We start from the raw sequence: 23,704 nt of genomic DNA, 5'->3' as shown, positions 1-23,704 counted from the left end.
CTTTTTAAAAATGTAGTGATAAAATAAACAATTTTTAATTAAATGGAAAGTTTACTTATGCAGAGCATCTCATTTTCCCACAAAGCCACATATATAAAATACCATTATGATAATTTTGCCATCCACCTAACTCAACAAAGCAGTGAGTTTGTATTATAGTGAAAAAAAGAAATGGTGCAAAGACACTCTTTAATGGCAAAGCTGTGGTTTTGCCAGGAGGGAGGAAAGAGACAGGCTAGCAGTACGGGAATCCCTTCCCGGATGAGTATTCTGCCAGTCTTGGTAAGAGCATCCTCCAGTGTTGACAGAAAGATTCTGTCCTTGCATACTCCAAATAGCTGTTTCCTAGAAAGCAGGTGCCCAAGGGGCAGGGAGAGGTTGCACAAGAGAAGATGTTAAATGAGCCTGAATGTCACCAAAAGACTCATGTCACCAATTGTCTCTCCTAGTTTTCTTCTCTATTCCAAGTCAGCTTGATAAGGTGCTCCTTGTACAGAGTGAGGAAACTTAAAAAGCTACTAATGTGAAGGGTGCAAAAACACACAGATGTACACCTCCACAGAGCCATGCTCACATTCCCTATAACTGTTTTTAGGGTCCAAGGTTCATGGCAACGTCATAAACAAAGAGTTTTATGTGAGATAGCATATTAGTTTTCTATGGCTGTGAAAGAAAACTCCACACACTCAGTGGCTTAAAATATCACAAATCTATGATCTTCAGGTTGTGGGTCAAGAGTTCAGACAGGCTTGGCTGGGGGTTCACTGCTTAAGTGGAGGCTCTCAGGAGAATCCACTTCCAAACTCATTCCAATTGTTGGTGGAATTCATTTCCTTGTGGCTGTGGAATGGAGGTCCCTGTTTCCCTGTGGGCTGTCAGCCAAGGTCCACTCTGTACTTACAAAGTGCACCTGATTTTTTTCTCATGTGGTGCCTTTCATCCTAAAAGCAGTGACACTTCAATTCCTTCTCACACTTCAAATCTCTCTGCCTTCCTCTTCTGCCACAGCAGGATAAAGCTCTCCTCTTTTAAGGGTGGTTGTGTGTAATTGTGCCACCTTGATAATCCTGGGTATTCTCTCCATCTTAAGGTCAACTGTGCCACATAACACAGTGTCTTCATAGAAATGCTATCTGATCCTATTCATAGGTTCCCAGGATTAGGGCAGCACACCTTTGGGTGGTCATTTTAGAAATTCTGCCAACCACAAATAGCTTTAGCATTTCAATAGCTAAACAAAGATACAGATATATTTATGCTTACTGTATGACAAAGAATATTATTTAGAGGTGGTTTTTTTTTTATGAAGCAGGAGAAAGAGAGGGAGAAGAAGAAAAGACAGGAGGGAAAGAAACTCAAAAGAGCAAAAATCAAATTTCTACTGCCAGGATTCCAGATAAAAGGCAGAATATAAAATAAGACACTCATAGGGAACCCCAAGTTTAAAAAGCAGAGGTTGAACATATGTTTATCTCTGTTCCCTCTACTCCACCGAAATTACCTAAAAGAAGAAAAATGAATAAAAATGGTGTAAATCAACATGGATAAAGAAGGCAGGAGAGGAGAGAGCAACCAACAACAGAGGTTAACAAAGTTTTGGAAGATGGAAGACAGGTTCATGAAACTGACTTAGCCATGCAGAAGACACTTAAATCTAGATGCCTCTAGAGGAGGATAAAGACTGGGAGAGGCCAATTTGTTGTATATCATTTACTTTAAAAAAATAGCACTCCATTTCTCCCCACAAAGCAGAAGTTGGTAGCTTTTTGAAAGCAGGTAGTACTCCCCTTGATAAGTAAATGTCTGATATGGCCTCGATTTGTTGAAATACATGTAACGCCATTAAATTAACAAGAGTGAACCTTTTTTTTTTTTTTTTTGGGTTGAATCGGCTTTTCTTTTTTTTAGCATCTTTATTGGAGTATAATTGCTTTACAATGGTGTGTTAGTTTCTGCTTTATAACAAAGTGAATCAGTTATACATATACATATGTTCCCATATCTCTTCCCTCTTGCGTCTCCCTCCCTCCCACCCTCCCTATCCCACCCCTCTAGGTGGTCACAAAGCACCGACCTGATCTCCCTGTGCTATGCGGCTGCTTCCCACTAGCTATCTATTTTATGTTTGGTAGTGTATATACGTCCATGCCACTCTCTCACTTTGCCACAGCTTACCCCTCCCCCTCTCCATATCCTCAAGTCCGTTCTCTAGCAGGTCTGTGTCTTTATTCCCGTCTTACCCCTAGTTTCTTCATGACCTTTTTTTTTTTTTTCTTAGATTCCATATATATGTGTTAGCATACGGTATTTGTTTTTCTCTTTCTGACTTACTTCACTCTGTATGACAGACTCTAGGTCCATCCACCTCACTACAAATATCTCAATTTCGTTTCTTTTTATGGCTGAGTAATATTCCATTGTATATATGTGCCACATCTTCTTTATCCATTCATCTGATGATGGACACTTAGGTTGCTTCCATGTCCTGGCTATATTTGCAAATGAAGCAACTGACAAAGGCTTAATCTCCAAGATTTACAAGCAGCTCATGCAGCTCAATAACAAAAAAACAAACAACCCAATCCAAAAATGGGCAGAAGACCTAAATAGACATTTCTCTAAAGAAGATATACAGATTGCCAACAAACACATGAAAGAATGCTCAACATCATTAATCATTAGAGAAATGCAAGTCAAAACTACAATGAGATATCATCTCACACCGGTCAGAATGGCCATCATCAAAAAATCTAGAAACAATAAATGCTGGAAAGGGTGTGGAGAAAAGGGAACACTCTTGCACTGTTGGTGGGAATGTAAATTGATACAGCCACTATGGAGAACAGTATGGAGGTTCCTTAAAACACTAAAAATAGAACTATCATACGACCCAGCAATCCCACTACTGGGCATATACCCTGAGAAAACCGTAATTCAAAAAGAGTCATGTACCAAAATGTTCATTGCAGCTCTGTTTACAAGAGTGAACCTTTAAAGAACATCCTAGATGTTTCCACTGAAAGGCCTATGTCCTCAGACTAATTTCTGCCGTCTAAAGGTCAATTCATTAGCTTGTCAGTGGCTCTCCAGTGAGTTCAATGGAAGTCCGAGTTAGCACTGATCAAAGTTGAAAGAAACAGGGCTGGCCCTGGGATCTGCCCAAGGCTTCAGTGTTGTTTACCATACTGTGCAATTCTTAGGACCATGGGAAAACTTGCTGGTTCTCATTAAGTCCCTTAGGACATGGCATTTCTCATTCTGCAGAGATTTATTCAGATATACTTAGGAAGCAACCTTTCCTTAGCTTCAGAAGATTTGTTTTTTGCATATCTAGGAAACCTCTCTTAAAATAGTAAAGAAACTGAGAGAGATGGGGACTATAACACATCCCAACAGAAAACTGATGCTACATGTCACCAATTGTCTGTCCGAGTTTTCTTTTCTTTTCCAAGTCAGCTTGATAAGGTGCTCCTTACACAGAGTAAGGGAACTTAAAAAGCTACTAATGTGAAACTGCTGATACATGTTCAGCAGTTTCTTATTAAGTCAGAAATACCTGAGTCAAAAATGAAAACATGATGGCTATGACAGATGGTGGGCAATAGAGGTGCTCTTTTCTCTGAAGCTCATGATAGGATGATATCCCACACACATATGTGTGCATACCTACACTTGTGCTGGGTCCACTCTCTTTCCTGGGTTTCCTCTGCTTTATCTCCATTGTTTCTACTCTTTGACTTTGCTCTCCTTCTAGTTAAAAGCTAAATATTCACTGAGTCTTTTTTGTTGTTGTTGTTGTTGTTTTTGGGGGGTTTTTTAAATTTATTTATTTTCTTATTTGTCATCCATTTTATACACATCAGTGTATACATGTCAATCCCAATCGAGTCTTTTTTTATATAATATAAAAATCAGTCATTTTGGAAGGATGACCTATTAAGAAAGCTCAGTACTGTAAAATCTATATAAAATTTAGCAATGAACTGGCCCTATTTCTCTCTAGTCACCCATACATAGAATATGCTCATAAGAACTCGGTGGAATCTAAATGAAACTGGACTAAAGGAAAGAAAATATATTTAAACGTAAGCTAAGATACATTAGCACCATCTTTTCTCAGATTCCTGATTTTTATATTATCGTGCATAATATCATAATTACATCAATAACACGGTGAAGGTTTAGTGGTTAGTAAAAACATCCAAGATATAATAGATTCTGAGCACTCATGCAACTAGGAGTACTTTTAAATTCTAAGCTAACAATCCTCAAAGCCCTTCAAATCAACCAGAATCCAGAAAAAAAAATTGCTTGAGTTTTCTTTCCATATCTTCCATACATACTAGTGTACTGTAAGGAAGAGGAACACCAAAGACGGTAAAATATGATACATAAACATTAGCAAAGTTTTCATTTGGATATGTTGCTCTATGTATAAAAAGGCAATCAATGTATTAGTTGAATATTCCTTAAAATGTGAAGGTGTGTCTTTTTGTTTTGCTTTTTATTTTATAGTGAATACCACATCCACTGGAGATGGTTGTATAGAAGTAATTAATACCCATTAAATATTAGTTGCTTATTTATTAGCACTACCACAAATACAGTGAAAAAGCAGCAACAGAATAATCTAAAAGAATATGAACACTCTAAAATTTCATTGAGTAATATAGCTCAGAATCTAAATAATTTTTACCTATTTCAGGGACCCAACATCAACTATATCAACTCAAAATGTGCATAGGTTTGAGCTTATTTTTCCAGTGGTGATGACAAGCTTGCAGGGAATATCCATGTTTGAATCTTTTGAGTCCTCTATAACCAAGCAGCATGCATGTGTGAAATGGTTAGTTTATACACATTTTCTAAGCATTATGGCAATTTCATATTGTCTCTCAGTTTGGGGTATGATTTCTGGTTCTTTTGTATCTGCTAAAAATTAGAGCTTGGGACTCTAACAGTCTTGACCTCGTGACAGATGTCTTAGATGAATTTGGGCTGGACAATTCACTTCTTGGGTAATAAAATGTACAAAAAAATTGAGAGTCATTTATACTTGCCTTCCCTTATTGTGTACTTCACGTACTTCTTCATTTACTAAGCTCAGGGAAATATTCAGGTAAATTTACTTCTGAAGTGTGTAGTAAACACTGATCTGGTAAAGAACTTCAAAATACAAGCTTGTAGAGTCAGAATAGCATAGCAAAAAGGATATTATGGATCCTACACAGGTCTGTGCCATAAACACAGTTGGCAGCAATTATGTTCTTGCCTCACACAATTTGACATCCTTTCAGGGCTTTATAATCCTAGGTTAAATAAAACCCAATCAGGTTCACGGCTTTACCTTAGTAAACTCCTGGACATCCCTCCAAAATGTTCCTAAATATAAGTCTCTTCCCCAGTCCCTACAGGCAGTATTATTATCAACACCCTGAGTACTCAAGTTTTAGCTCATAGCTCTATGGAATTGTGATAGATAGTGTTTTTGTCCCATAAGGCAAAGATCATATCTGTTTCACCTTAGCAAACCCAGAATCTAGCCCACTGCTTAAATATGCATTACATGATAAATGAATGAACAAGCATATTGAAAACAAGTTGCCTTAGAAAAATTTCTTCCTCCATGCTTTTCATTTTAAAGTACCAAAATATAATGTCTACATCTACCCAGGAAATAGAATAACCACGAAGACTACAGATTTAATAAAGAATTTTTAAATTGAGAATTTAAGTCTATAAATGGCTCTTGACATTTTTATTCTTATCTTAAAAAGCAGACAGATTATGTGATTCAGTGTAAGTAGACTGACATTTGCAATATGCATCCAAGAAATCAGCTCTCATTTAGAAGTTATTATAATTAGTACTTACCCATAGCTGATGACTCCCTTTGACTGAGTCACTAGTAAGGCCCCAATAGTCATATTCAGAACATTCTCTAGTACTCCAGTCTGTTGAGCAGTGATAACCTGGTGAGCCAAAGTCTGTAATCTGTTACTTGATAAGGATGGAATTACTCCAGTGTTCCTTACTGCTGGCAGATCACCAATTTCAACGACCATCACTTTTGAGATAGTTTCCATAGTGGTGGGCGGTAGGACTCTATATGAGCTCATTTCCATCATGAGAAGTCTACGTTGACCAACTCTATCATGACTGGCACAAGTCACAGTTGGGCAATTGCGCTTTCTCTTTGCTCTATGGTCAGCCATGGCCTTTAAGGTTGCTTCACTGCCAGGCATCTCATGAATAAATCTGATTTGGTCTTGGCTAACCTGCAAGAAGTCAGTTAGTCTTTCAAGGGTCATCATTTCCCAGCCTTTTTCTAGAACTGAAAACATCACAGTGAGGGCCAAATGAATGGAAACACCTGAGCGTATTTCAATGGGCTCCTCTCCTTGTAGGACAACATACAAGAGGTTATCCATGATGCTGAAATAGTTGGCACCAATAGACCCATTCAGCAGTGAGGAAGTTGATTGAACCTGAGTAGGTGTAATGAATCTTTCCCCTAAGAAAACACTCGGGCTCTGGAGTTCATGGTAGAATACAGCCAAGAGGAGCTTGGAGGTACTTTTGTTCCCCAATAGAAAAAAACGCAAAACTTGAGGAGTCTGATCCACAAAGCAGACCTTGGTGATTTCCTTGGTGGGTAAAATGGAATAGAAAGCAGATACAGACCCTGAAGTGGAGCAGGGAGTATTGGCGTTTACGCTACTAAAGGTGTCAACAAAACCACTAGTCACAGATACAACTGGATATAACTTTTGCATTGTCCAAGTGGCATCAGCACTGTCAAGAATTAAGATCACTTGGTCAGTCTGTTTGCAGATGTAGCCTTGTATCAGCGATCGGTATGTGCATTTCTGCTCTTCTCTAAATGTGCCTATAAAATAAAGGAAAATAAACAAGTGACATAAGAACCACAATCTCTCAAAGATGATTTACAATCCATCACTCTCACCATCATCTGTAACCTCAGGAAACATTTATTGAATATTCAAGTGTGAGAATGCAAAAAATTCTTGGGCAAAATATGGAAAGAGACAGCTCTTTAATATAATTTAAATGTATATGTTACATAATATGTTATTTAAAGTTAATAACGGGCATAATAGCTAAGTGGTAAAAGAGCTGAATAAACAAAGTAATTAAGAAAAGGAATAATCACTAAGGTCTCCATAATGGAAAAAGGATAGGAGAGAAGAGGTAATGATATTTGAGTCAATGGGAAAGAGGTAGACTGAGGGGGCTGGAACAGAGATTTTATGGAGGTATATTAAAATTGAAAAGGTATATTGTGACCAGATTGTGAAATAGTTTGGATGTCAGACTGTATAATTTCCTCATACTTTCTTTTTCTCTAAACATGAAGAATAAAGAAATACAACAGGAGGAGAAGAGGAAAGTAGTAACTTGGGGAGTGTTGACATTAAATAGAACCCAAGTTGAGGATGACTGCAGCTAATGAAAACATTTAAAGAAACAGCATTATTCACTATTCCCACTATTCCTAATCTTCCTGTCTATGAACCTAGAGTAGTTCCTGTTCTGAATTCAAAGGTATATGTTACCTTCCAACAAAAAAAAGTTCCTTTGACTTTAAATTAATAGTCACAAAATTGCCTTGTATTGTTTTCTACATATTTTAATTTTCCTTAGTGCATGTTCATCTAAGTAGCCTAAGGATTGGAAAAAAAAAAAATCAAATTATTACTATGTAGGATGTACTACATTTGAACATGATCTAGCCTCCTTCTGCATCCTTCCTTCCATGTGATATTATAAGAAATCTGTGCCAAGCAAAAGTACAGTGAGGTATCACCTCACACTGGTCAGAATGGCCATCATTAAAAGGTCCACAAACAATAAATGCTGAAGAGGGTGTGGAGAAAAGGGAACCCTCCTACATTGTTGGTGGGAATGTAAATTGGTGTAGCCACTATGAAAACAGTTTGGAGGCTCCTTAAAAAACTAAAAATAGAGTTACTGTATGATCCAGCAATCCCACTCCTGGCCATATATCCAGAGAAAACTGTAATTTGAAAAGATACATACACCCAGTGTTCATAGCAGCACTATTCACAATAGCCAAGACACAGAAGCAACCTAAATGTCCATCGACAGATGAATGGATAAACATGTGGTATATATATATATACAATGGAATACTACTTAGCCATAAAAAAGAATGAAATAATGCCATTTGCAGCAACATGGATGGACCTAGAGATTATCATACTAAGTGAAGTAAGTCAGAGAAAGTCAAATATCATATGATATCACTTATATGTGGAATCTAAAATATGATACAAATAAATTTATTTACAAAACAGAAGCAGACTCACAGACATAGAAAACAAACTTACAGTGACCAAAGGGGAAGGGGGGAGGGAGAAGGATAAATTAGGAGTTTGGGATCCGCAGATACAAACTACTATATATAAAATCGATTAAAAAAACAAGGTCCTACTGTATAGCACAGGGAACTATATTCAACATCTTGTAGTAACCTAAAATGAAAAAGAATATATATATGTATAATTCAATCACTTTGCCGTACACCAGAAACTAACACAACATTGTAAATCAACCATACTTCAATTTAAAAAAAGAGTGTCATAGGGCACTGAGGAAAGCTGAAAGAAGAAAAAAAAAAAAATCTGTGCCAAAGCTGCCTATGGTATCAATAAACTTAATTACCAAAATGCTACTTCAGGAGTAGGACACACAGTTTACCTGAACCTCAAAAATAATAGCAACAAAATGGTCAAAATTATAAGGAAAATTGTAAAATATTTCACATGGAATGATAATGAAATTTTAGCATATCAGTACTGTGGGATGTGGCAAAAACAGTGCTTTGAAGGAAACATAATGCTAAATGCTTATATTACAAAAGAAGAATTGTCTAAAAGCGATGCCTTAGGTACTCCCTTACAAATTCAGAAAAATAGCAAAGTAAACCAAGAGTAAGTAGAAAAAAAGGAAATGATAAATATAACAGCAAAAGTCAATGAAATAGACAACAAACCAAAAAACACAGAAAAAGTGAACAAAGCTAAAATTTGGTTCTTGGAAATTGTCAACCAATTGATTAACTCCTCACTAGACTGATCAAGATATAAAGAAAGAAGACACATCACCAACTTCAGGAATGAAAGAAGGATTACTACTTCAGATCCTACAGGCCAAAGATTAAGAGACTCTTACAAACAAACTTTATGCCAACAAGTTCAACAACTTCGATGAAATAGGCAGATTCCTTGAAAACTGACACAAAACGGAAAATTCGGGCTTCCCTGGTGGCGCAGTGGTTGAGAGTCTGCCTGCTAATGCAGGGGACACGGGTTCGAGCCCTGGTCTGGGAAGATCCCACATGCCGCGGAGTAGCTGGGCCCGTGAGCCACAACTACTGAGCCTGCGCGTCTGGAGCCTGTGCCCCGCAACGGGAGGGGCCGCGATAGTGAAAGGCCCGCGCACCGCGATGAAGAGCGGTCCCCGCACCGCGATGAAGAGTGGCCCCCGCTTGCCGCAACTGGAGAAAGCCCTCGCACGAACCGAAGACCCAACACAGCCAAAAAATAAATAAATAAATAAATAAATAAAGTAGTTATAAAAAAATTAAAAAAAAAAAAAAAAAAACGGAAAATTCTAATTGCTCTATGTCTCTTAAATCACTTTAAATATTGAATTCATTAAATTCAATATTAAATTGTTAATTTAAGTAGAGATTTAATTATAAAATATTTTTTAAATGGTCACCTTTACACAGTGTGTTTTTTCCCTGTGGTAATATAATATGGAAACGCTAATGTGAAATCAAGAATTATCTTCAAAAGCATGGAATCAGTATGAAGGGAATTAATTAATTGCACGATCTTAATAGCCATGGAAATTTTGCTTTGAGACCCTGATACATCAATCGCTACTACAGGTATATCGTTTTCAAATGAGATAGTTAGGTAGCCTTTCCTCATGGAATATCCTTAAATTACACTAGTTCCTCTTTTCTAAACCTACTGCTCACTCTCTTTTTTACACATTTTTTCAGCCATGCTGATGCCATTGATGAATCATTCACATTCCATCCAGTTTTATAGATTTCTGACTTTATTCTTCCTGCTTCTCATTCAGGAGTTATAAGGTCTTTCATAGTGACCTCTGTAGATTGCTAAACTCTTGGAACTGTACCTAAATAAAATACTTATTCTCTTAGTTGATATGATTCTCAATCATTCTCTGCTACTAACGAACTACATGTATTTTAATAAATTACATAAACACTAGGAACCAGTGTCCTTAATGTGTTATATCTCAAGGCCTAAGGCTATATCTCATATTTAAATTACCATAGGGTTTAACATCCTACCTCAAACACAGTAGAAATTCCTTAATATGTATTAGTTGACTGACATGGAATGTCCTTTTCAAAACTCCTATTCTTCAAATAATTTTTATCTATTATTTCCAGGTGTCTAGTTATAAGATTATTATTCTATAGCTTGAATACAATTTAAACCAACTCATCACAATAACAGAGTATACTACAGAAGGGCATTGTGAGAATTGCCCCTTGAATTAATGTTAATATTTGATAGCGTTCTGTGAGAGTTCCAACTATTTCACATGAAACCATAAGATTGAAATGATGGCTGATTATATTTATATGAATCTTCTGCTCTTGAATCACATAATTGATTTGTCCACACACAAAAGAATTCTGTTATGACAAAGCATTTTTTTCTTGGCTGATTCATTCATTCATTAAACAAGTGGAGGAAGGGAGTAAAAGGTTGGATGAGCCTATGAATGAATCAGGAGAACAATGTGTCTTCTGCAGATAGTAAATAGAATGTGCTGGTGGATTTGGTGTAATGACTGAGGCAGCAGGGATACTAAGGAAAACACACCGTATCCTTATATTCTGTAACAGTGGCATGGAAACTATCAGAGGGGTCCTGACAAGACAAAACTTTCACATAGTTTTGTCAATGGGAGACTCTGAGTTATTGCTTCAACAGGTCTTAGATGGCCAGAGGTGGTCATCCCATGTTGTTGCAAATAATATATAATGGTTGCTTGGGAGAGCTTCAGATAGAGAAATATCTGACAGGAAGTCCATAGACTCATGGGAATGGTACCTGGAAGGGGTATGGGATAAAACAGGGATTAGAATGCCAAGAGGAAGACTTGACCTCACTACAAAGATACCCTCAAGTTATAAGGTTGGTGATCCTTCCTTCTTTCCCTTTTTCTTTCCTCCCTCCCTCCCTTCCTTCCTCCCTTCCTTCTCTTCTTCCTTCCCTAACTTCCTTTACCTAAAACTTTCTAATAGCAAGTTTAATTATTCGTAGTTTATAGATAGAAAAATTGACTCAGCAATTATGATTCACACAATTACTTAGTAACAGCCATGAGGAAGAGGAGGAAGAGAAAAACATATTTTTTAACTTCTACCTATGCTTTTGGCAAAATAAAATGGAATCCAAATAACTTCATTTGGGGATTGTATTTAGATGTGGGGTCAGCTGTGATGATTAACCCTGTGGGAAGGGTGTTGTATAGTCAGGAGTTCTCTTAACACAGTCTATTGACAGGAACTCACAGAAAGGTTTTTGGTTATTTGTCAAGTCACCTATTTGGCGAGAGTCCATTTGCTTCTTTTCTATTACCATTTGGCCTTTTTAATATTTTAACATACTATCCCTGAAGTATAAACGTATAGCCACAAATTTAACAAAGGCAATAGCCTAAAGATTATCAGCAAGTCACATTATGTAGTTTTGTAGCCAAATGTGGAATCCTGGTGTTCATAAATAAGAAACTTTGCTTTTATTTCTCCAAAACTTACCAATGACTAAGAGATGGTGGTTTACTGGTATCTGACCATCCATTTTCCTATTTCATCTTCAGAGTTAATCAATTCCAGTATTTTAATTTTGATGTGAGGCAAAAATCAAGCACAGGAAAGCAATGCACTGGGATTCCAAAGCTGCTACGTGGGTGCAGTTCTTCATTGTGGGAGAGAACTGACATTAACTCCTTAGGAGAGAGCTACGCACACCCAAACACACGTCATGTCCCCTCTCCCAGACACAGCTGGCAGCACCCACATGGACAGTCTGGCTTCCCTTCTAAATAGCGATCCATCTTTTCCTTCCCTGGGTTTCTCTCCCTCCTGCCTCTCTCCATTGGAGAAGGATGTAGTTTTCAGTAATGATTCTCTTTCTCACTTGTTTTTGTCTTTTCTGACTTCTCCAAATGGCCTTATCTGCCAGTCACAATTTTTGTGGTCTGCAATTCTGATCACTTTTAAATGAAACCCATGCTGGCTTTGGTAATCATAATGTCATTTACAATTTACCACTAAGCACGTTTATTCAGTTAGTAGCACACTGGAGAAAGAGAACTCCATATGAACTCACCGTGAAAGGCCTAATCTGATTATTTCCTCATGAAAATCCAGGCAGGGGTGCTTGTAAGAGGGGCTGAGAGAAGAAGGGTGAAAAAAAAAAACAAAACAAAAAACCACCAAGGTCTGGCCACAGCTGACTTTCATAATCAATGTGAATAGATAAAGTGACCCAGCCTGTCAGGGGCAGCCATCCAGTCGCCCCAGGGCATTCCTTTCCAGAAGGCAAGAGTGGACAGGACTTAATAAATGCTGAGTGACCGGTGAGTATCGGCTTGGCCTATGCTCTTTCATTCAAGATGGACAAGACCAGTGATAAAGTCCAGAAGCTCCTCTCTAAGTGGGGGAAATTAGATGAAGCAGGTTGTATGTGTGTGTGCATGTGTGCATACGTGCACTTGTTTCTGTGTGTACTTTAACATCCTAAAATATCCTAGACATACAATACGCTCTGCCTGCCTTTCCCTAGATTGGAAACCATGGACCTAGAAACCAGAAAGGAGGAGCGTTAGGTACTCCTGGTAAAGGAGGAAGCAGAGGAAAAGGTGGGTGGGTATGTATGTGAATGTGTGTGAGTGTGTGTGCACTCAGGTTGCTTCCAGGGTTCTAACAATTATTAACTTTGTGTCAATATTTGTCCTTCCTGTCTTGAAATGAGGATTTTCCACTTCATTTCACATTTGAAAAGAAAATATGCCAAAGGGGTCGTCTTTGCTAGGGAAAAAAATTAAAAGAAAAGGAAAAAAAAAGAGAAACAATTTCTATCCTTTATTTAGAAAAATGGATCAGAAGGAAAGAAAGAAGTATTTTTAAAATAAATGTTTTGACTCAAAGGCACATGGATTCCTTCCATCTTCCCCTTTTCAACAAAAGAGAAAAATTTATATGTTTGAAATTGAATGAAATACATCAACATTAATGATTTTTTTTCCTCGAGGTTAACACCATTTCCCTCGGTAATCTTTTTAGCCATTTTGTGATAGATTTCACAATTCATGGTACACTAAAGTATAGCAGATTTTGACAAAAACAAAATATATAATCATTCTCTTATTTTCAAGAAATGAAAAGAAATCATTTACAATTCTTTTCTGTCAAACAACATTTACACCTCCTTGTTTCTAATTTAACAAATATAAATGGCCACAGATCAAATAAAGTGAAGACAAGTTGAATTTATCCCCATTTATATAGGTTGTCATAGACCTTCGGGCTATGAGGAATGAAACTCCAAAATCTGTGTTCCTAAATGTACAAATGGAGTAACTGAAATCTTGCAAAGAAATATTAAAGAAAATATGTATTTAGTCATATTAGCAATAATAGAGAAAAACTACTCTTTCGGAATGGGGAATTCAAGCTAAAAATTATTTTTTAAAACCTCAAAATGAATGGGCATGTGTTATATTTGTAAAGTGAAGGTAAATTGAAGGTAACGTTCTTGTGCATAACAGGTTCCATACAGATGACAAAAAACACAACCTTGCTAATTTGGAGTCAAGAATTATTGGTCTTAAAATATATCCAGTGACCATAATATGGTAATTCTCGTCCTTGTAAAAGAGATAAGGTATATATGTTTGCACATATACCCATACACTCAGTATTATAAGAAAATGTAATTTGAGTGACTTAAATTTCAATGAATTGGAAAATTTGATGTATTCCAAGTTCGGGTCCTGGAGCTTCAAAATAAAGGCATTTCCAGGTTGGTTTTCACAAATTGCTAGGCAGTGGCACTCAGGGGCTGAGTCTCCTTGTATCACTCTCAGTGAGGAAGACACTCTAACAGCTGGTGGTTGGCGTGGCGAAGTGACTCCCCACATTCAGGAGTCAAGAGAGGATAGAAATAAACCATAATTGAAAGGAATATAAAAAAGGAATGTACATATGTGTATAACTGAGTCACTTTGCTGTATAGCAGAAATTAGCACAACATTGTAAATCAACTATACTTCAATTTTTAAAAAATTAAAATTAAAAAAAAGAGAGATGTCCGAGCATGAAGACAGCTCTAAACGACAAGATACTGCACAGGCACGAAAGGCTCTTAATGAGGAATGCACATCTATAGGGGTAATGGGCTAACAGACTTCAGGAGCTACAGATTCTAGGATCTGTGCCCATTTTTTGAGCAATCTCACCAAAGTTCTTGAACTTGAGTCTATTTTCCGTGGGAATACATATTCAAACTAATGTGAGAAAAATGGAAAACCACATAAGACCAACCGTTATATGAAGCAAAGATGTCTGTAAGGCCTTCTGTGAAAGGTCCTTCTGTCCTTACTAAGTTCTCCTGGTGAATATTTTGAAATATTTGTTCCCGTTTTATAAAAAGTGTTACTTTGATCAGGAGATGAAATTACTTTGAATGCAGTGGTAATGAAGATGAGGGAGAGGGTCAGATATGTATCAAATAGACCTTTCTTCTGAATCAACCATTTTTCCTTTTTCCTTTTTCATATTAAAAAAAAAATCTTATTTTTGGTGATGAAAGTCCATTCAGATTAATTCGAGAGGACTACTTTATATGATTTCACTATGTTGAAATGCCATTGTCCATATTTTGCTTGAAATAAGTGTCATAGAAAATATTTTTGCACTTTTGTTATTTTATTTTTGGCTGTGTTGGGTCTTCATTGCTGCATGCGGGCTTTCTCTAGTTGCGGCGAGCAGGGGCTTCTCTTGTTGCGGAGCACGGGCTCTAGAGCACAGGCTCAGTAGTTGTGGCGCACGGGCCTAGCTGCTCTGCGGCATGTGGGATCTTCCTGGACCAGGGGTCGAACCCATGTCCCCCTGCATTGGCAGGCAGACTCCTATCCACTGCGCCACCAGGGAAACCCAGTTTTTGTTATTTTGTTGTATCATGATTTTACCTGCAAACATCTACGGGTATGGTCTCGATTATGATTTTTATTCAGTGAATACTGCTCTGAAAACAGCCAATGTAAATGCAAGTTCAGGAAACCCAGTTTTGGGGGCGAGAGATCAGGTTTTCCTGTTAGAGAAACCTGCATTGCATCCTGGCTCTGCCACCTTCCAGCTGCAAAACCACAGGCAGGTTACATAAGTATCCTCTCTCTGACTCAGGTAACTCATCTGTAAAAGTGGTTGAGAGCAGTTCCCAATCTATAGGCTGATGGACAGGATTAAATGTGATGATGCACTTGCAGAGTCAGGAGCAAACACTTGCTAATATATACAAGCTGTTACATTCGCCATAATTTAAAAAGGAGTATTTTTTAAAATACTTTTTGCACTCTCCTCTTGCCTTTTTTGGCACTATCCTCGTCTCCAACTAATGACATTTGCCTCGTAGGAGTCTAAAACAGCACCTGTAAGTGTTGCAAGCATTCACAATAAAGGATTTTGAAAGAGACAAGTTACAGGTGAGGAAAACACTAAAACGCGGACATAAGATTCTGTGATTTTAGAAAATACAGGTCAGAAAGAAATACATGTATACACACATACATAGGTATGTGGGCACATGCACGCACACACATCTCTAAGCAGGACACCTATTTTTTTCCACTAATCAAAAATAAATTAAAACCTGCAAAATTCAAGGTGGTTTCCCTTTCATCCAATCTTTACGTTTCCCTTCATTCCTTTTGCAATACTCTCCACCCCATTCCACCTTTTCTCGCCACCCTCCTATTTCTTTTTTACTAGCAAACTTTGCCTGCCAGCTTTGAAGAAAGTGATGTCCATGGGTTAGATTAAAGGAAGGGACAGCCAACAGCCTTCTTTACAAATACAACTCGGGCACACTCTCTCCCCCGAGTGATAAACCTATCACCACTCCAGTCCTCGGTGTGAAGCTAGAGCAGTAATTCTGTCAGATGCCAAAACTGAAATGGATGTAGCCATGCCATGCCCAGCTCTGAGCTGTGGCTGTAATGAGATTTGAATGGGAAACCCCGGACACAATAAATCTGCACCATATGTGACCGTTTCCTGTGTCAGTTCCTTTCTCATAACCAGTGGAGACTTTTTTTTTCCCTCTCATGACCCCACACCACGACTCTGAAATCTTTCATGGCTGCTTATGGGCCGCAGGCTCTTTCCAGCAGTTGTATAAATAAATGAATTTGACAGCAAACATCATAACAGTTAGCAGTAATGTGTGTTCGCCACAAGTGCCTATACCGCTCAGTGGAGAAATGGCAGAGGAAACAGCTTGTTTTGTCACCTAAACAAAAGTAGTTTCATTTGACAAGTGGTGAAAGAATTAGTCAAATAAACTTGAAATCCACTGGGACTGTTTTTGCCAACTCCTCCTGCCAGTGAAATGTTCCCAGCTTCTCAATGCCCATGACTCATGAGAGATAAATTCCCCCCCTTTATTCTGAGATAAAGATCTGGGCTGGGAATACCAAACCTTTGGCTGATATTTTGTATTAATCTGCTTTGCAAGGCAAGACTGTCATGTATGGGAACTCAAGTACAGCAGAGGGTTTTCAAGGAAGCTTGTGGCAGACAAACCAAGGACAGTTCAGGTGGGAGGGAGAAGAGGTGACAATAATGACCCAGCTCATTGATTACCTGTTGACAGCAAACTGAAGCCTCTGAGCTCTTCCTTTTCTTTCACATTCCCTTCATTCCAGAAAGAGAAATGTCTACACCAGACAGTTGCTGAAAGAAAGGGGGTTAGCATTTTCCCTGTATCTCCACAGTCCCAGGAAAATGAAGTTGCCTCTATTCAGTGAATCTGTGGTCAATTTAGATAAACACCAAAACAGCACAGATTTTCCTACATGACATGGGTTGATTGTTTATAAGTCCTTAAATTTTGCTGCTTCTTCACTGGCATCTCAATTCTAATCCACTTGTCCCAGCTGAGAAAGATGTTAGAGCACAGTGGTTATTCCTACAGACGCTGGTTATTTATGGATTCTGGTGCAAACTGCGGTGGTTCAAATCTCGGTTCTGCTACTTACTCTCTGTGTAATATTAGGGAAGTAACAACTTCACTGTGCCTCAGTTTCCTCCTTTACAAAGTGGGAAGAAAAATGGAATGGTAACAAGCTCATAAGGCAGCTGTGACAATTAAATGTATTTTAAAAGGTTCAGAACAATGCCTGGGACATAATCAGTGGTATTATCATTATTATTACTCCAAACAAAGAAACTTAGATAATAGTCTCTTTAGAAACACTAGAGCTTTTCTCTATAATTGCTTGATATTGGTAGTTAATCTGAAAAATGAAATTTGAAAACATAGCACCTTCAAGTAAATTACAATTAATTTCAAGGTACAGTACAACACTACTTTAAATAAAAATATCATCTGGACCTTGAAAGTACTTTTTTTACATGTAGGTTATTCTCACTCTTTTTAAGTGGTCCTCTCTGTCATGCTCAAGTAACCTTTGCCTTTAGAATCTTCTCATATTCAACTGAAATATCACTGATTAGGAGGATGAAGGTTAAGGGCTATCACCAACTCAGGGATCCTAGTTCAGGTATATGTTTTGTTCTCTGTTTTTTATCTTTTTGAAATGTAATTATTAAAATGGCTTACTGAAGTGTTTCTCTGTCTGATAATATGCAAAAAATGCCCTAAAATTCTAGAAGGTATGGATTATAATCAATATGAGCTGATATTTCCATGTATAGAGAGCCTGCTACCTGTATAATAGATTCCTAGTGTCTCTGTTTTAACTGACAGATCCACTTGAATATACATTTCTCTATATCTAGTCAAACTCTTCCTATGGAGAAAAGTCAGATATATTAATGAGTTGAAGTGTGTAAAAATAAAGGCACTCATGAAGTTTTGCTCTTAGAGCAGTAAGTACCAATAAAACTTAAAAGAGGTGAGTCAACGGAAGGCACAGAACCATTTGACTTTATAAAACAATGGTGAACCAGGAGGGGGCAAGGTGGGGTTGGTTTGATTTGGGGAGGGAGGGAGGTTTTACTAGAAAACCAGATACATAAAGTGACATCATCCTGTGGTACGATGGGTTTAAGTGAGACTCCATCTATAGTAAAATGAACTGAAAACCCCATCTGTCACTGCTCCCTGTGACCAGGCTGCACTGTGACATCAGGAAACTTCTCAAAAACTGGTCTGCGAGAAAATGACTTGTTCCCTAGGCAATTTCACTGTTGAGGAATGTCATCTGATAAAATGACTCTCTTGCTCCTTCCAAATCCCTTTCCAAGGTCTGCTTCCAGGGTGCATATCCTGACTCACTTTAGGATCCCCAAAGGTGAAGGTACATGGCCCCGAAGCCTGCGTAAACAGAGCTGAGCAGCGTCCTCGTTGACTACCCAGCCACTTCCACCTCCTGTTAAGGAGCAAATGAACACTGCACCTTGTAAAGTCTGATTTTCTGAGTTAAGGAGAAAATTGAGGGGACAGAGAAACTTTAAAAGACCTGTAGGTTTAATCAAGCATTGTGGAGCTGTGAAAATAACTGCTCAGCTATTCTTCATCATTTTCCAGGTATGTGTGTGAACACATGTAAGGCCAGGCTTACCTCGGGAAGTGACAAGCTTGTACTTCCCCATCCTCTCGTGGTTGAGTAGAATCATTACTTAGTCGTTAGTCATTGAGCAGAGGTACCAAGTGTCCCTTTGGGACTATACAACTTAAGTGAAACAGCTGGCAAACTACAGGCCACAGGCCAAATCCAGCCCACTGGCTATTGCTGTAAATAAAGTTTTATTGGAACACAGCCCATACTCATTTGTTTATGCATTGTAAACTACAGTAAACTCTGATTTTGCACTGCAGTAGCAGACTTGAGTCATTGTAACAGAAACTCTATGGCCTGTGAAGTTGAAAATATTTACTATCTGGCCCTTTACAGAATATATTTGCCAACTCCTGCTCTAAAGAGTTCCAAGTTTGTCGCTAAGACAGTGACCAGCAAAGTACAAGATGAAGGTTGATTTCTCAGACTGGGTCCCTGCCAACCAGAGATAAGTAAGAAGTGTAAGCAAGAAATAAACCTTGGTGGGTTTTTTTGTTTGTTTTTTGAGGTACTGAGATTTGCGGGGTGTGTGCTATGGCATCCTAATCCAGCCTACCCTGATGGATACAGCATCTCTGCTCTTCTCATATGTATCTTTTTCTCTGAACATACATAACATATCCAGCTTTAGGGAAGCGAACAAAGAGCATAAAAGGACTTTTTTTTTTTTTGGTCCTCAGGAGACAGGATGAGGACATGAAATGTTTGAATTCTCAGTTAACATTTGGCCTAGAACTTTCTAAACATAAATATTCTTTACATAATTGATCCTGATATTTGCTTCTAATACCGGACAATCAATCTTCTCTGTTAAAGCTCCTTGAAAAACTAGTCCCCTGAATCTCTGCAAATTTACTTTCTTTGCCATAAAATTTCCTCAATATACTGCACAGAGAAGGTTATTAACGTCATTAGGGGGAAAGATTTCCATAAGCCCAGAATTGAAATGCTCGTATCTTTCAGAATGAGTTCTTGCATTTGGGCTTTAGCAGTTTTAATACGGGTGAAAAAATGCATACAGCTGGCCCGACTTGCTCATTTTGCTATATCTAGATCTTCTCCTTTGGAAGAATAAGAAAAGGTCCATTTGGGGGGCAGAAGACAATGTGGTCCTTTTCAACTTCACAGAAGGACAAGTAGAGCGGACAGCCTGCTGCTGCTGCTCTTTGGAAGCAGGAAGTGATGGAGACACCTTGAGAGCACGGTGTTCCTGGTGTCAGACATTGAAAGGGGAGCCAAGGGGTATCTTGCCAAGAGAAGTGCTGTGATCAGATGGATAGAGATGCTGGTGTGAAATGTCGATTCCAAGTTATTTTCTTCCTATTCCTGGTAACCTGTGACAATAGACGGATCACTATGCACCTCAGTTTCCTTATCATGCGTGCAAAACAATATACATGGATATTGATCTACAGTGAGATGGCATAAACGTTAACTGCACTGATGTCTAGGAAACGTGGCAGGGGAAAACGGGTTGAGAGAGGAGGCAGCCACCCAAGCAATCTGCTCACTGAGGGCAATAAATAGGAGCCAGGAGGGAGAGTGGATGGGAAACATGATCAGGTTGACCAGACACTGTTCAGTCATTTGAACAAATAATTTGTTAGGATTCTTACAGATAAGGTAACAGACCAGGGCCTTGCAGGTAAGCAACTTCCAAGTCATCTTTTAAATTCAATGTTTCCTTTTGAAAACTGGTGCAGCACAATTCAGCAAGGTGAAAGTGTTTTAAGGACATTTTGGAATTCAACTTTGAGTAACAAAACATAGCTGGATTACTGACATGCACAATTGGCACCAAATATTCAGACAGAAAAATAGTGCAAGTGAACTTATTTACAAAATGGAAACAGACTCACAGACATAGAAAACAAACTCATGGTTACCAAGGGGATAGCGGTGGGGGTGAAGGGGAGGGAGGGATAAATTAGGAGTTTGGGATTAACACATGCAAACTACTATATATATAATAGATAAACAACAAGGGTTTACTGTATAGCACAGGGAACTATATTCAATATCTTATAATAACCTCTGATGGAAAAGAATCAGAAGACAATAGTATATAGATACACACAAATAGATACACACACATATATAGGTCTATAACTGAATCACCTTACCACACACCTGAAATCAACACAATATTGTAAATCAACTTTACTTCAATAAAAAAAAACTGAAATTTTCATCTCCCTTTAAATTCTACCCTTCCACTTGTTTACCCTATCTTGGAAAAAAAAAAAAATTCAGACAGAATGGCTTATTTATAGCAAAGGCTTTACACAAAATGGGAGACAAAGTAGTGGCTAGAGCTATGAAAACAGGTACTTCAGAAAAGATCTACAAATGCCAACAAACACTATATATATACAAGCTTAACATGAAAAGGATAACAGATTAAGCAAAACTTTAGTTATACACAACCATATATAAGATTTTTTTAACATCTTTATTGGCGTATAATTGCTTTACAATGGTGTGTTAGTTTCTGCTGTATAACAAAGTGAATCAGCTATACATGTACATATATCCCCATATCTCCCTCCCACCCTCCCTATCCCACCCTTCTAGGTGGTCGCAAAGCACCGAGCTGATCTTCCTGTGCTATGCAGCTGCTTCCCACTAGCTATCTATTTTACATTTGGTAGTATATATAAGTCCATGCCACTCTCTCACTTTGTCCCAGCTTACCCTTCCCCCTCCCCATGTCCTCAAGTCCATTCTCTATGTCTGTGTCTTTATTCCTGTCCTGCCCCTAGGTCCGTCAGAACCATTTTTTTTTTACATTCCATATATATGTGTTAGCTTTTATAAGCAGTTGCATACTATGGTTTGCATATAGGGATCCTTCAAGATAATCTCTTCAATTTGGATGAAGGCTGGTGTAGAATCAGGAAATCGATAGCCATCCTGAGCATTACCCTATCATCTTGGATTTTTGTAAATTCTGGGAGCAGGTGGGTGACGGAAAGAGAAAACAGGAAAAGAATCTCATTTTCTAGTTCCTTCATTGCACTGATTTAACCCTATTTATTAAGCTTTTATCATTATCCTGATAGGATCTAGACCTTGGGAACATGATAGTGAACAATTAAAGGAGAGACACAGTGTTTGCCTTCATGGGACTGACTTAGTCAAGTTTCTAGTAACAAATGTGCCTCCTCTTTTAGAGACAGTGAACTCGTGAGCAGTTTGAGTACAGGTATCAGCCCCACTTCCTCTTGGTGCGTCTCCCTCCTTCCCTGTACACTCACACCTGTGCCTGATACACACACAGAGGGAAGAAACATCAAAACTTCCTAACCATGTACTATGCACCAGGTCCTGTGAGAGTCATTCAACATGTCATATTTTATTTAATCATCACGACAAACACAGAGGTATGTTTTTATGGCTTCCGTTTTCCAAACAAGGACACAAACCTGAAGTTGGACTTGAAGGACTCTAAAATGGCAAAGCCAGACTTTAGCCAGCCTCAATCCCGGTGTCACTACCAGAAGCACAGCTGCCAGGGGTACCACCCACTCTTCATCAGCTGAGATGTGAGTAGAAACAAACTTTCCATTTTGTTAAAAAATTGAGATTTGGGGGTTATCTGTTAACTGGAGTTAATTACTCTGTCCTACACAACATTCGTGTTTTACCTAAGTAAATGAAGTCAATTTTAAAAGTGAATCTGTACACAGAGGCAAAGAACAAACAAGGTTAAGGTCCCAGTTGGTTTAGAAGCATTAGTAAGAGGAAAGGCCAAAGGCCCTGACTCTCTGACCTAGACTATATCTACCATTTTAAAGAGGATCCATTTAATAAGAGTAGAGGCTTTCCTGTTCTTAGAAATTCACTGAGAATTGACTACAAATGAGTTCTGCCCTCCTAGGTGACCTCCACTCGGTGGCCAGCTCAAAATTTAGGCGGGAGCCCTTAAAGATAGCTAAGGATTCAGAGCCCCACTAAGGTCTGGAATACAAGAGTTCCAGCAGCATCATACATGCCAAGAAAGAAAGGCAAAAGCTACAAGCAGCTAGTTTGAACTTTGAAAAAAGTTTGGCAAAAGGGCAAGAGCATATTTTTAATTCCTAAGGGATAGCTCATGTGCTTTCCATTGGACCTGCTCTGTGTCAAAGGCCAATTTCCATCCATTACCATACACTGAGTTAGTTACATGAATATTATGTTTAGACACATTCACACACTGGGTCAAAAGCAAAATTAGACCGTATCTGTCATTGGGGAGTTTATCCTTCCACCAACTACAAAATTCTTTTTGTTTGGATTCAAGGCTGATTTCCCCTGAAATACAGGATTTTCCAGATAAAACTAGCCACTGGTCTTTCAAGAATGGTTTTCCAGGTTAATAAGAGCTGCCTCCTGGGAAAACATTACACCCCATAATGCACCTGGTCAATCCTTTGGTGCCATTCAAATTGTTAGGGGTAAGAGTGGGAGAATTCCTTCCTGTCCTCTGAGACGATCATTTTCTGCCCCAAAGCTTCAACCTCATTATTCTTATCTTAAGGCATAATTACAATGTTATTATTGGTCAAAAAATTAACCAGATTTTCCTCTCTTTTCTGTTCCTCTTCAACATTTGACTCCCTGACCTTCCTCAACTGAAAAGTCCATGGACTTATTATGCACTAAGTGTAGAAGTATTTCCTTTTATTTGTTTTAAATTTTCCCACTGTTCATTTCATTGAGAGCATACTTGTTCTCATATTGTGAAATGGGGTAAAGAAAAAAATAAAAGAAGAATTTCCACTACTCCTTTGAAATGTGAAAATGTTTACTCTTGTCT

General features: G+C 38.3%; 1 protein-coding gene across 18 annotated transcripts in view; it reads right to left on the bottom strand.

The window, feature by feature from the left end:
• PKHD1 (PKHD1 ciliary IPT domain containing fibrocystin/polyductin) overlaps window positions 1–23,704 on the bottom strand; it is a 471,129-nt gene that overhangs the window by 81,641 nt on the left and 365,784 nt on the right. For all 18 annotated transcript variants that reach the window (XM_059938510.1, XM_059938512.1, XM_059938518.1 and 15 more), the window contains one exon: window positions 5,875–6,889. In XM_059938510.1, the coding sequence (XP_059794493.1) occupies window positions 5,875–6,889 (1,015 nt within the window). The remainder of the gene's footprint in view (window positions 1–5,874; window positions 6,890–23,704) is intronic.

The sequence above is a fragment of the Balaenoptera ricei genome, chromosome 11 (genome assembly GCF_028023285.1).
Source record: "Balaenoptera ricei isolate mBalRic1 chromosome 11, mBalRic1.hap2, whole genome shotgun sequence".
NCBI classification, from domain to species: domain Eukaryota; kingdom Metazoa; phylum Chordata; class Mammalia; order Artiodactyla; family Balaenopteridae; genus Balaenoptera; species Balaenoptera ricei.
Note: the sequence above shows the minus strand (reverse complement) of the source record. Positions and strands in the feature narration are given on the sequence as shown.